Consider the following 13,329-nt stretch of genomic DNA (forward strand, 5'->3'; position numbering starts at 1 on the left):
ACAGTCAATTTTAGATTATTTCATCACCCCAGAAAGAAACCTTGTACTTATTAGCAATCACTCCCCATTTCTCCACACCCCCAACTCTGGCAACCACTGATTTCTCAGCATGTTTCATCACGCTGTAGCATAAATCAGTATTATTATTATTATTATTTTTGAAACAGAGTTTTGCCCTTGTCACCGCCCAGGCTGGAGCGCAGTGGCACCATTTCAGGTCACTGTAACCTCTGTCTCCTGGGTTCAAGCAATTCTCCTGCCTCAGCCTCCCTAGTAGCTGAGATTAAAGGCACCCACCACCACACCAGGATGATTTTTTTATATTTTTAGTAGAGACAGGATTTTACCATATTGGCCAGGCTGGTCTCGAACTCCTGACCTCAGGCGATCTGCCTGTCTTGGCCTCCCAAAGTGCTGGGATTACAGGTGTGAGCTACCATGCCCGGCCACTATTAAATACGTTTTTATTGCTAAATAATACTTCATTGCATGGATGTACCATATTTGTTTCTCGATTCACCATGATGGACATTTGCATTGTGTTCACATTTGGCTGCTATGAATAAAGCTGTCCTGAAGATTCACATACAAGTTTCTGTGTGGACATATGTCTTCATTTCTCCTGGGTATATGCCTAGGAGTACAAGTGGTGGGTCACAATGGTAACTCCAGGTCTAACCTTTTGAGGAGCCACCAAACTGCTTCTCAAAGTGTCTGCACCATTTTACATTCCCGGCAGCCATGCATGAGGGTTCCAATTTCTCCACATCCTCACCAACACTTGCTATCGTCTGGCTTTTTGACTATAGCCCACCTACTGGGTGTGAAGGGGCATCTCTCTTTGGTTTTCATTTGCATGTCCCTGACGGCTAATGACATTGAGCATCTTTCCAATGCCTTCTCTGCCATTTGTGTATCTTCTACAGAGAAATATCTTTCCAGTCTTTTGCTCATTGTTCAGTTGGGTTATTTGACTTTTTATCACTGACTACAAGAGTTACTTATGTATTCTAGGTACAAATCCCTTATCAGATATATGCTTAGAAATATGGTCTCCCATTTGGTGGGAAGAAAGTGCTTCTTGAAGGTCCTTTGGCCTGCCTACCAGCTCTATTTCTACACTGGGAAATGGTTAAGGATACAGTCAAACTTTCAGAGACAAGGATATAAATTACATATTTCTAAAAATTAAATAGAAATAGTTATAAAATATGCTATTGTATACAGTCACTTAACATTATAAATTATAATTGAAAACAATGTTTTTGCCCCACAATAAGTAACCGATTAACTAAATTATGGTATCTCTATACAATGGAAAATAATGTAGTCATTAAACCTTCTTCTATACAAATAATTTCAATGCTACAAAAATGCTAATTTTAAGGCCATGAAAAAGTATTATATACACTTAAATAAAAACGATGGGTTATATAATGGGATATAAAGCATGTCATACTCTGTGTGTGTGTGTGTGTGTGTGTGTGTGTGTGTGTGTGTGTACAGTGTATGGAATATATGCCAAAATGCCAACAGTAATTATGTATTTATTCATTAATTTATCCATTCATTCATTTATTCTTTCAAAAAACATTTCTTGAAAGGCAAACACAATGGTAGATAATAAGGATACATTATGAAAAAGGCAGACATGGCCCCTGCCTTCAGGAAATGCACAGTTTAGCAGAAAAAATAAACGTGATCTTTTGCAAATATATTTCCAATTTGCTTACTCTCAAGCTTAAAACCCTTTCACAGCCTCTCTACTCTTAGGATAAAGATGGGAGTCTTAATCTATCCACAAGGCCCTGACTGATCTGGCTTCACCCAACAGATCTCCTGCAGTCTCTCCTTGTCCCCACCCCACCCTCCTTCAAAGAGCCAAGCTCCTTCCCACCCTGGGGCCTTCAAAGCATTCCTTCCGGCTGGAAGACACTTCGGCAAATGAACCTGCTCCTCTATTAACTCCCAGCTTAAATGTCACTTCCATAAGGAACTTCCCCTAACTCCCCAAATGAGGAAGATCTCTACTAATACTTCCTCTTTGCACACTGAACTTTTCCTTGGAAACACTTGTCACAACAGTAATTTTCTAGTTGGTTGAGTATTAAATAATACTGTGAACTCTGAGGAAAAAGATCAGCTTGTCTCTTATGTCATTCCATAATTTTACAACCATTCTTGATGCCAGTTTGACCATAGACACAGCAAGATCTTAAAATACCTAACACAGTAAAAGTTAATATGTACGAAGTACATTCTATGTACCAGGCATTATGTTGGCATTGACTTTATTCCAGTAAACCTACTTATATCCCAAAGAAAAAATGAGTGAGGTATGAAAAAACGTGTCTATAAAAATATTCTTCATCACAGAATCATTTACAGTAATGAAGAAATACAAATAAACACCTAGCATCTGAGGATTTGTTAAATAATTCATGGCATAGCTGTATAACAGAATACAATACAGGCACTGAAAATGATGGTAAGAAAAGATTTCATAACACAGAAAAGTAGCCCTATCATTTTTAAAAAGCAATGAAAACCTATTGAAACATATCCATATAGTGAAATAAAAATGACATGGAAAAGCATAATTTGTAGTAAAATTATCCATTTACTATTTGTCTTCCTTCTTCTTCCCAAAGCTTTGGACATGCCCCCAAAAATAAAAGCCTTTAAGTCTATTATTTTAAGAATATTTATCTCATCGATTCAAATGAAGAGAAAATATTGTAGAATGCCTTAGTTAGAACAGAAGTCATATGCCCAGCAGGGGAGATGTGAAGGGGTTGTGTGACTGCTGGATGAAGGGTGTAGTGAGACAGGCCAGGGGTATGTACAGATTGAGGAAGGCTGAGGGTGGTGGCAGAGCGTTCACTCATGGATAGCCATGCTTGGGGATAGGAAATGTATGACCTATGGTTCAGGTAGAAAATGTGATACTGACTTGCAGTGGCTGTAGTTATTGGATGCCACCAATCTAGAAAAAAAAATGAAGCTGTTTAGGATTTGACTAGATAATGTTTCCATTCCACAGTCATTTGCTTGATTGACACAGTTAAATCCTTTTCCTTAGTACAGGACTTCTCAGAGCCTTGACCATTCCAGTTTATGCTGTTCATGGCCAGTAAGGTCTAGAATAGGTAGCATCTCCCAATGTATTTGGCCCAGGATATTCTCAATATGGCATAAAGAACACTTTGGAGATGGCTCCCTCAAAGTGAAGGAATTCTTTATTTGACAAATATGTGCAGAAGTATTACTTGGCCCTATTTCTAAAATGAAGGTCCCAATTTTCCATGGGTTAATTTAGACAGTCATTTTCATCTGACATGATGGGAGGTCCAAAGCCTCCTTCCACAGCAGCATCTCTGCCAGCACTTAGCACCCTAAGCAGGTGAGAGCAGGAGGCTACAGAGGCCCTCCACGGTGAGCCAGACATGAGAATGATGGCAGTGGGAACTCAGCTCGTCACCCTCACAAAGCTCAGAGTCCTCAGAGAAAAATCACCCCTCAGGAGGAGCCGGCCCTACTCCTCCTACTTCTGGAAACAAGAGAAGGTGGAATTCCCAAGAGGAATATTGCTAGGCTGGGGTGGAGCAGACTCACCTGTCGTAGTAGAATTTATCTGGGAGGCTGCAAGGAAAAGAAGAAAACATGAGTCAGTCTCAGTGCCCAGGAGGATGAGCGAGAGAACTGCTGAGTGCCTGTCCCCACCTGGTCACCTAGAAATACTCCCCAGGAGTCATTCAGGAAAATGGAACAGTAGATATAAACCTTAAGGATTTGTCTCAAAAGAAGGTGTTGGAAGAATCGATTCCTGCAGCCTAAAAGTAGATTGAACCCTTGTTTGCCGTAGGAACCTATGTAAGGAAAAAGCTAGCGCCTATCCATAAAATTCAAAGACACCAACAACATTTGCTGATGTTATTGCCCTGTTGAGGTGTCAGAGAAACTGCCCGTCTTGAAGAGGAGCTCAGGCTGAGGGGAAGCCAATGCAAAGAGAAGCCATGTCTTGGAGAAAACCACACACTAAAATAGAGGCCCAAGGTCTTGGAGGCCCACCTGAGCAGATGACCCCAGCGTCTTCACTGTGCTGATAGTTATGGGAGAGTGAGCCACCGTGGGGACAGCTCCACAGGTAGGACTCATTCCCTGAGCAGGACACGTCATCCAGGACAACGGGTCCTGAGCCCTGACCAAACCTGGCATTTCCTGGGGCTGCCATGGCCCAGCCACAACCCAGCTGCCTGCAGACCACATTGGCATCATTGGTCTCCCAGCTGTCATCACACACAGTGCCCCAGGAGCCTTGGTACAGGACCCCCACCTGGCCCTGACACCGGTCACCTCCATTCACCAGCCTCAGGACCAAACCAGAATTGGATTCTAGAAAAGACAGGAAAATTCACTCTCTCCTGTATCTCCTAAAGGACGATGGTCTGAGGTCAGAGTGATGTTCAGAATTCTTTTAGAAGGCCAAGGTTTCTGGGTCTCCAGTTAATGTTCTCCAGCAGCATAGACATTGGCCGAAGCCTGTTCTTCATCACGTAATCCTTAAGTGTTGTTTTCTAGAACCCTTGGGTGTGGACTGAGCTGTGCATGTTCTCCAGTGGAGTTACTCCAGTGCCCAGCAATTCAAGTGCTGAGCCTGGCCTTCAGATTCAAAGGTTAAAGTGCAGGAGCTGTCAGCCTGGATCAGCAGGGACCACTGGGCTCAAGCTCCCCTGCAGCAGGATGCAACCAAGACCGGCTCCCAGTCACCTGACAAGGTGCAGCCTTAGAACCCAGTACTTGGGAGATTCCACCTCTCCACCTCTGGCTGACTCACTCTGCTCATAGGGACCACTCCATCAGGCCCAAGGCCTGTCTGAGTCACTTTCAAACCCAAAGCTTGTCCTCAATATGCAACAAAACCTGGACCCACTGAATACCATGAGCTACAGGGACAGCGGGCAGAAGTGACTATGATGACAACTAGTTGTGCATACCTAGTTGTGACTATGCCTGAGAGTGGAGGGAAAATGGCAGAGTTAGGCCTCCGTGCAGGGAAGTCACATGCTAGACACAACACTGGGCCAGGCATCCTGATCCCTCTGTGTACCTGAACTCTGTCCTGTGAGCCCTGGAGCTGGGCTAAGATACCGACATTAGTCTAGGTCCCCTGGTCTTCAGTTTAGCATCTATAAAATGAAGCCCCTGTTCTCCCAAGAATATGTACAAAGGGCCCACCAACACATGAAAAGATGCTCAACATCATTGGTCACCTGGAAAATGCAAATCAAAACACCGTGAGATACCACCTTACACCCACTAGGATGGCCATGATGAAAAAGACATCATAACAAGTGCTGGTGGGGATACGGAGGAATCAGAATTCTCAGGCATTGCTAGGAGGAATGCAAATTTGTGCAGCAGCTGTGGCAACTGTTTGGTGTTTCCACGATAAATTAAACAGAATTACCCTATTACCCAGCAATCCTACTCCTAGGTATATACCCCCAAAAATTGGAAACAAGCGCAAAAAAATTGCATACTAATGCTCACAGCAGCATTATTCATAACAGCCAAAAGATGAAAGCAACCCAAATGTCCATAAGCTGATAAATGGATAGACAAAAGGCGGCGTAGCCATACAATGGAATATTAGTTGGCAATTAAAAGTAATGGAGTCCTGACACATGCTAAAGCATGAATGAACCTTGAAAACATTATGTTAACTGAATGAAGCCAGACAGAAAAGGCTATGATTCCATTCACAGAAATGATCAGAGTTCTTTAGCAAAATCTGTAGAGACAGAAAGCAGATTAGTGGTTGCCAGGGGCTGAGGGAAAGAGGAATGGGTTATGAATGGCTAAGGGGTAAGAGCTTTCAGGTAGGGATAATGAAAAAGTCCTAAAACTAGATAGAGGTGATGGTAATGAACATGGCCAACAGCCAGGGAGAGGGAAGCTTCCATCTTGGGATAAAGGGGTAACATCAGCCAGCAAAGAGCAGAGAGTATCAAAGGAAAGGAAGGGTCCAACTGAGGGACTGCTATCTCTGTCCTAAACATCCTGCCTGTTTTTTATTCTAATAGAAACAGTCATTCCTATTTTTTTTTTTTTTATAAAAAGTAGCATCCTACAAGGTTCAAGTAGAACCTAGTGCCCACATCCTTCCCATCGCCCCTAGGAAATATGAAGGTGGGTATAGAACTCTGATGGAGACATCAGAGCTAATCGAGATGGTTTGGAAGAAAGCACCTGTGGACAAGCAGGTCAATCAGAGTCCTCCCAGGCCTTGTCACACAGAGGTACTGGGACAGATTGACTCATTCTCCTGGTGGGATACAGACTTAGGGCTGCCCACTGCTGTCTTCCAGCCATGTGAAAAAAGCAAGCTGACAGTGAAGCCCACACAGATAAAAGAGTAGATGTAAGCAAAGCATAGGAAGAGAAGACTTGGAACTTCTGGAACCAGCTGTACCTGAACCTCCAGATCTACCACTAAACATTCTGGATACCTGAGCCAATGAATTCCATTCTAACTTAAGAGAGTTTGAGTTGAGTTCCTGCCATGTGCACACAAAAGCATACCTAATACTAGATCCTCTTTAAAAATCAATTGACAACTGGTAGAACAGGGAACCTTCCACATTGGATGAGGTAGGGAGTGGCTGGAGGCTTCAAACAAGGCCCAGGAGTTTCACCCAGACCTGCTGAATGCCAATGCTTTGGCTGGACTCAAAGATGCTTCTTATAAGGAGTCCAAGCAGATTCTATCCACCATTTCCAGCTCGAAGGAGATTAACTCTGTGTGTGGATGTGATGACCAAGTTGAATGAAAACCAACCCTTTCCCTCACAGGTTTTAGCAATTCACGAAGTCAGTAAATCCAGGATACCACTCCAACAAAAATCCTATGTGTAATCTTCTAGCACAACAGACAGGCAATAACCAAGGCTTTGCCTGGCAGACCTCATGGGGCCTGCCCTCCCGACAACAGACTTGGTAGATAGTCAATGCACTGCAGTTCTTTGGAAGGAGCTGAAACTGACCAAGATCCAGGTCACACATGGACAGATACCATTGTACTCCTAGCCCATATGCCTCCAATCCAAATGCTCCTTACAGGAGGCTCAAGTGAGAATTTCCTACCCCCAAATATGTCCTCTCCTTTCCATGAGCCTCCTACCAATGAGAGGATCCCTCCCTGGCCCCGCTGTCTGTGCTGCGTCCACGATACCCTCATCCAGTGCTACTCAGCAGGGGAGAAATGGAGCCCTGGGGAGCCAGCACTTTTCTCTTCTGCCTCTTCCTTGCACTGCCTCAGGGTGGGGATAAAGTCTGGGTTGTTGTTCAAGTTTGATCCCCTGTCCTAAGTGACCACAGGAACACTAGGCAGTGAATTCATATGGATTCTGAGCAGAGAGCTAACAGGACTTCAGAAATATGGGAAACACAGAACAAGTTTTAAGTGAGGAGATCAAAATGCAATTAGGACTTTTTCCTGAGCAAACTCCATCCCAGGAGAGGAAGCCCAAGGTCTTACAGACCCACCTGAGCAGATGACACCAGCATCTTCACTATGGTGACAGTTGTGGGAGAGCCAGCCATTATGGGGGCAGTTCCACAGGTAGGACTTATACCCTAAGCAGTGCACGTCATCCAGGACAATGGGTCCTGAGCCCTGACCAAACCGGGCATTTCCTGGAGCTGACATGGCCCAGCCACAGCCCAGCTGCCTGCACACCACCTTGGCATCATTGGTGTCCCGGTAGTCATCACACACAGTGCCCCAGGAGCCTTGGTATAGGACCTCCACTTGGCCCTGACACCTGTCACTTCCATTTACGAGCCTCAGGGCCAAACTGGATTCAGATGATACAGGGGAACACAAGAACCCTTCATCCGTATGGATCATGAGATCAATGACCTAAGGAATGTTCCACACTCAGGGCACTTCCTGATGGCCAAAGTCTCTTGGGCAGGTAATCACCTTTGAACACTTTATGAAAAGAAGTTCAGCCTCATCGTACCAGAAGAAGTATTGATGTCCTACTCTGCTCAGGTCTATGGAAGCTCAAGTACTGGGGAAGAATCTGTGACCCCTCTAAAGGTGACAGGAATAGACAACTCACTCCCCATTCTGAGCTCCATTCTCACACAGGATGAAGCTGCACAGCTCCAGATAAGAGGGCAAGACATGCCCCATGACTAGGAGTTTGGTGGAACCCACATGGTCCTCTCTGGCTTCTGGAAAAGTGACAGCAATCACAGGCCATTGTCAGACAGCTGTGGGGACAGGCACTTTCCACAACTCATCTCAGGTCTGCACCCGTTGGCTGAGGACCAAGAACAAGATCCCAGGAGGATTAGGGAGCTGTCCCGGGATTGTCTTGAGCACCTGAATGAGGATCTTTCCTGAACACATAACACAGATTCCCAGGGAAGACAGGTCACCAGAAACTCCACCTTCCATCATCAGACCCAGGACTAGGTTCCTGGGGAGGCCACATTCCTCCCCAGGCAACCTGAAGGGACATGAAAAACAGAGGTGCCCACCTTCGGCCTCATTCTATCACTTTCTATAGAAACGTTTGAAAGAGGTAGAGTGAGGCCTAGGGAGTGGTGAGAGGATGATGTACCTGTTGTTGAAGCAGGTAAGTCAGTGGTTGGCCAAGTATCTGTAAATTGCAACAAAGAGAAAGGACAGAATTAGACTTGAGGAAGAAAAGCTCAACAAGGAAAGGTCTCTGGACCAGGCAAGCATCAGGAAAACTATTCAGTTTCTGGTTCCTGCCACTTGCTCCAAGTGTCCGTCAAAGTCTTCAGCTCAGTGAACTCGGCCAGGAACAAAGGTTAGGCTGCCGCATCCACTGACACATGGGCTGATGGGCACATCTGACACCATTGCTGAGATTCTAGCATTTCCACCTGATAGGAGAACCAAGGAGGCGCCCATTGGGCTATCAAGTTTCTGGTAAATGGAAGCACCAGAAATAGTATCGCTCTCCCTGCGGAGCATGGCCTCTGCCTTTTCTGGATGCAGATGTGGCCCTGCAAAATCTCGGGTGTTTGAAGGAGTGAGGGATGGAGGTATCAGGCCTGCACTGACATTGCTTGCCCATTCACAAAGTCATGTTTAAGGCTTCCGTGGGCATTGCCTTCCCAGGTGACTTTATCAACCACTCTCAATTCTCAGAAAGGAGAGACCAGCTCTGAATATAAAGCAGCCAAAGCTCATTAAACATGAGGCCACTTCCTGAACCTGTAAGAGTTACCCATAGTACAGTATGAAACTGCTTCATGAAAGCTGAGATAAGTGGAACAGAAGTCAGAAGCCTCCTCCATCCTACGTCTGTTGAAGCGCTGTGCTGGGGCCTCAGTTACACAGTGGTGGGGAAAATAATATGCCCCACAGTATCCGCACAGAGGAGCTGCAGAGCTCTGTGGATGGAGGGTAGGGGTAATTGGGCAGAAAGAGAAGGGACATCCCAGATGCCGGGGACTCACCTGGCCTGGGCGTTGACTGGGACTGGGAAGCTGTAAGAAAAAGAGAAAGTGCGATCAGATGCACTAACAGAAACTGGCAGGACTGGAACAGAGGAGGAAGGAACTGGGCGACTCTGACACTCAGTCCATCCTAGTCCCCTATCACAGAGGGATGGACATTGCCATGCACATCCCCACAGAGATCCTCCTTGGAATGGATCAGGGCAGATCATGTCCATGATTGCCAGCTTCGAGGGGACTAACTTGGTGTCTACTAAGGGTGACCAGGTTGACCCAAAGCCAATCCTCTCCCTGGCACCTCTTGGCAGTTGTAAGTCAGCAGGGTTGAGAAGCCCACTCCAGGCAAAATCCCTCATGTGATCATCCAGCCCCAACCACACGCAATAACGAGGCCATGCCTGGCGGGGCTCATGGGGGCTGCCCTCCACACACCAGACCTGGGCACAGGCAGTGCTCCGCAGTGTTCTCAAAGGAGCTGTGATCAAGGACTCCAACCCCACGTGACCCAGGCCTGACACAAACAGGCACCCTAAGCCTGACACGAACTGACATCCGTTTACACTCCTAAGCAGTCTGCCTCTATTTCTAGTCCTCCTTATTGGGTCTCAGCTGGGAACCCACCTCCGGACAAGCATCCTTAGCTCAGAGGTTCCCGCAGTGGGAGGATCCCTCCTTGCCCCGCTGTCTGTGCTGTATCCACGATACCCTCACTCAGTGCTACTCAGCAGGGGAGAAATGGAGCCCTGGAGAGTCAGCACTTTTCTCTTCTGCCTCTTCCTTGCACTGCCTCAGGATGGGGATAAAGTCTGGGTTGCAGTTGGACTTTGGTCCCCTGTACCAAGTGACCACAGGCACTGAATTCATACGGATTCTGAGCAGAGCGCTAACAAGACTTCAGAAATATGGAAAACATAGCACGAGCTTTGAGTGAGGAGATCAGAATGTAAATAGGACTTTCTTCCTGTGCAAACTCCAGCCCAGGGGAGGGAGACCAAGGTCTTGGAGGCCCACCTGAGCAGATGACGCCAGCGTCTTCACTATGGCCACAGTTGTGGGCGAGCCAGCCATTGTGAGGGCAGCTCCACAGGTAGGACTCATGCCCTGAGCAGCGCATGTTATCCAGGACAATGGGTCCTGAGCCCTGACCAAACCGGGCATTTCCTGGAGCTGACGTGGCCCAGCCACAGTCCAGCTGCCTGCAGACCACATTGGCGTCACTGATGTCCCAGTCGTCATCACACACGGTGCCCCAGGAGCCTCGGTATAGGACTTCCACTCGGCCCTGACACTTGTCACCTCCATTCACCAGCCTCAGGGCCAAACTGGATTCAGATCCTACAGAGGAACACAAGAACTCTTCATTGTGGAAAATAGAAAGGTGACTTTTAAAAGTTTCCTTTCTTGTTACAGAACAAGTGTGCTAATGACTTTGTTAGGCCCTATCCTATGTAGCTGTTAGAAGACATGCCATGCTTACAGGCACATAGTACGTTCTATGTCCTTGTACATTAACCAAGATATCTGTGCTGGACTGCTCACAGGCATGTCCCAGCTCTCCGTTGCCTTTCCCTGTTTAGAAAAGTTTAAAGAAGTTGTTAGCCAATCAGGTTTTAGTTTAATATGTGAGGTCTGGCTCCGGCCAATGGAGATCAGACCTCAGCAGTGAGGACAACCCCAAATGCGTAAGGAATAAACGTGTGTGTATTCCCTTTGCTCTTTGGACTCTTGTGGAACGATGACTACAAGGAGAACCCTTCCTACAGTCAGGGAAGTAAAAACTGTGTTGTTGAAAGATCCTTTGTCTCAGTGCTGATTTTTCTCTGCGGCACCCAGCATATATTTCCAACATCTATTTCCAACACTCATCCGTATCGATCATCAGGTCTATGATGTAAACAATGTTCCACACTCAGGGCACTTCCTAATGGCCAAAGTCTCTTGGGCAGGTAATCACCTTTGAATGCGATTACAGACAGAGCTTCAGCTTCATCACAGGGAAGAAGCAGTGAGGTCCCACTCTGCCCAGGTCTATGGAAGCTCACGTATTGGGGAAGAACCTGTAACCACACTGGAGGTGACAGGAATGGACGCCTCACTCCTCATTCTGAGCTCCATTCTCACACAGGATGAAGCTGCACAGCTCCAGATAGAAGGCCGAGACCCACCCCATGTTCAGGAGTTTTGTGACAACCACATGGTCCTCTCTGGTTTCTGGCAAAGTGCCAGCAATAACAGGACATTGCCAGACAGCTGTGGGGACAGGTACTGTCCCCTACTCAGTGGTCCCCTGCACCCGTTGGCTGAGGGCCAGGAACAAGATCCCAGGAGGATTAGGGAGCTGTCCCGGGATTGTCTTGAGCACCTGAATAAGAATCTTTGCTGAACACATAACACAGATTCCCAGGGGAGACAGGTCACCAGCAACTCTACCCTCCATCATCAGACCCAGGACTAGGTTCCCAGGGAGGCCACAATCCTCCCCAGGCAACCTGCAGGGAGATGAAAAACAGGCGCCCACCTTCAGCCTCATTCTATCACTTTCTATAGAAACGTTTGAAAGAGGTAGAGAGTGAGCCCTAGGGAGCAGAGAGAGGATGATTTACCTATTGTCGATGCAGGTAATTCAGTGGTTGGCCAAGCAACTGTAAATTGCAACAAAGAGAAAGGACAGAATTAGACTTGAGGGTGAAAGCTCAACAAGGAAAGGTCTCTGGACCAGGCAAGCATCAGGAAAACTATTCAGTTTCTGGTTCCTGCCACTTGCTCCAAGTGTCTGTGCAAGTCTTCAGCTCAGTGAACTCAACTAGGAACAAAGGCCTCACTGGGGACCAGTCCTATCCCTCCTAGATGTCCTCTTCTGAGCCACAAAGGTTAGCCTGCCCCATCCACTGACACATGGACTGACGGGCACATCTGACACCATTGCTGAGATTCTAGCATTTCCACCTGATAGGAGAACCAAGGAGGCGCCCATTGGGCTATCAAGTTTCCTGGTAAATGGAGGCACCAGAAATAGTATCGCTCTCCCTGTGGAGCATGGCCTCTGACTTTTCTGGATGCAGATGTGGCCCTGCAAAATCTCGGGTGTTTGAAGGAGTGAGGGATGGAGGTATCAGGCCTGCACTGACATTGCTTGCCCATTCACAAAGTCATGTTTAAGGCTTCCGTGGGCATTGCCTTCCCAGGTGACTTTATCAACCACTCTCAATTCTCAGAAAGGAGAGACCAGCTCTGAATATAAAGCAGCCAAAGCTCATTAAACATGAGGCCACTTCCTGAACCTGTAAGGGTTACCCATAGTACAGTATGAAACTGCTTCATGAAAGCTGAGATAAGTGGAACAGAAGTCAGAAGCCTCCTCCATCCTATGTCTGTTGAAGCGCTGTGCTGGGGCCTCAGTTACACAGTGGTGGGGAAAATAATATGCCCCACAGTATCCGCACAGAGGAGCTGCAGAGCTCTGTGGATGGAGGGTAGGGGTAATTGGGCAGAAAGAGAAGGGACATCCCAGATGCCGGGGACTCACCTGGCCTGGGCGTTGACTGGGACTGGGAAGCTGTAAGAAAAAGAGAAAGTGCGATCAGATGCACTAACAGAAACTGGCAGGACAGGAGCAAAGGAGGAAGGAACTGGGCGACTCTGACACTCAGTCCATCCTAGTCCCCTATCACAGAGGGATGGACATTGCCATGCACATCCCCACAGAGATCCTCCTTGGAATGGATCAGGGCAGATCATGTCCATGATTGCCAGCTTCGAGGGGACTAACTTGGTGTCTACTAAGGGTGACCAGGTTGACCCAAAGCCAATCCTCTCCCTGGCACC

General features: G+C 46.9%; 1 protein-coding gene across 1 annotated transcript in view; it reads right to left on the reverse strand.

Annotated features, from left to right (window-relative positions):
- Positions 1-13,329, reverse strand: part of LOC105718001 (deleted in malignant brain tumors 1 protein-like) — a 93,005-nt gene that overhangs the window by 14,436 nt on the left and 65,240 nt on the right. Inside the window, 5 exon segments of the mRNA XM_064373771.1 lie at positions 2,954-2,986; positions 3,616-3,642; positions 10,516-10,839; positions 12,108-12,146; positions 13,031-13,060. Coding sequence (XP_064229841.1) covers positions 2,954-2,986; positions 3,616-3,642; positions 10,516-10,839; positions 12,108-12,146; positions 13,031-13,060 — 453 coding nt within the window.

Source organism: Aotus nancymaae, unplaced genomic scaffold, assembly GCF_030222135.1.
Source record: "Aotus nancymaae isolate 86718 unplaced genomic scaffold, 86718_ANA_hifiasm-v0.15.2.pri h1tg000010l, whole genome shotgun sequence".
NCBI classification, from domain to species: domain Eukaryota; kingdom Metazoa; phylum Chordata; class Mammalia; order Primates; family Aotidae; genus Aotus; species Aotus nancymaae.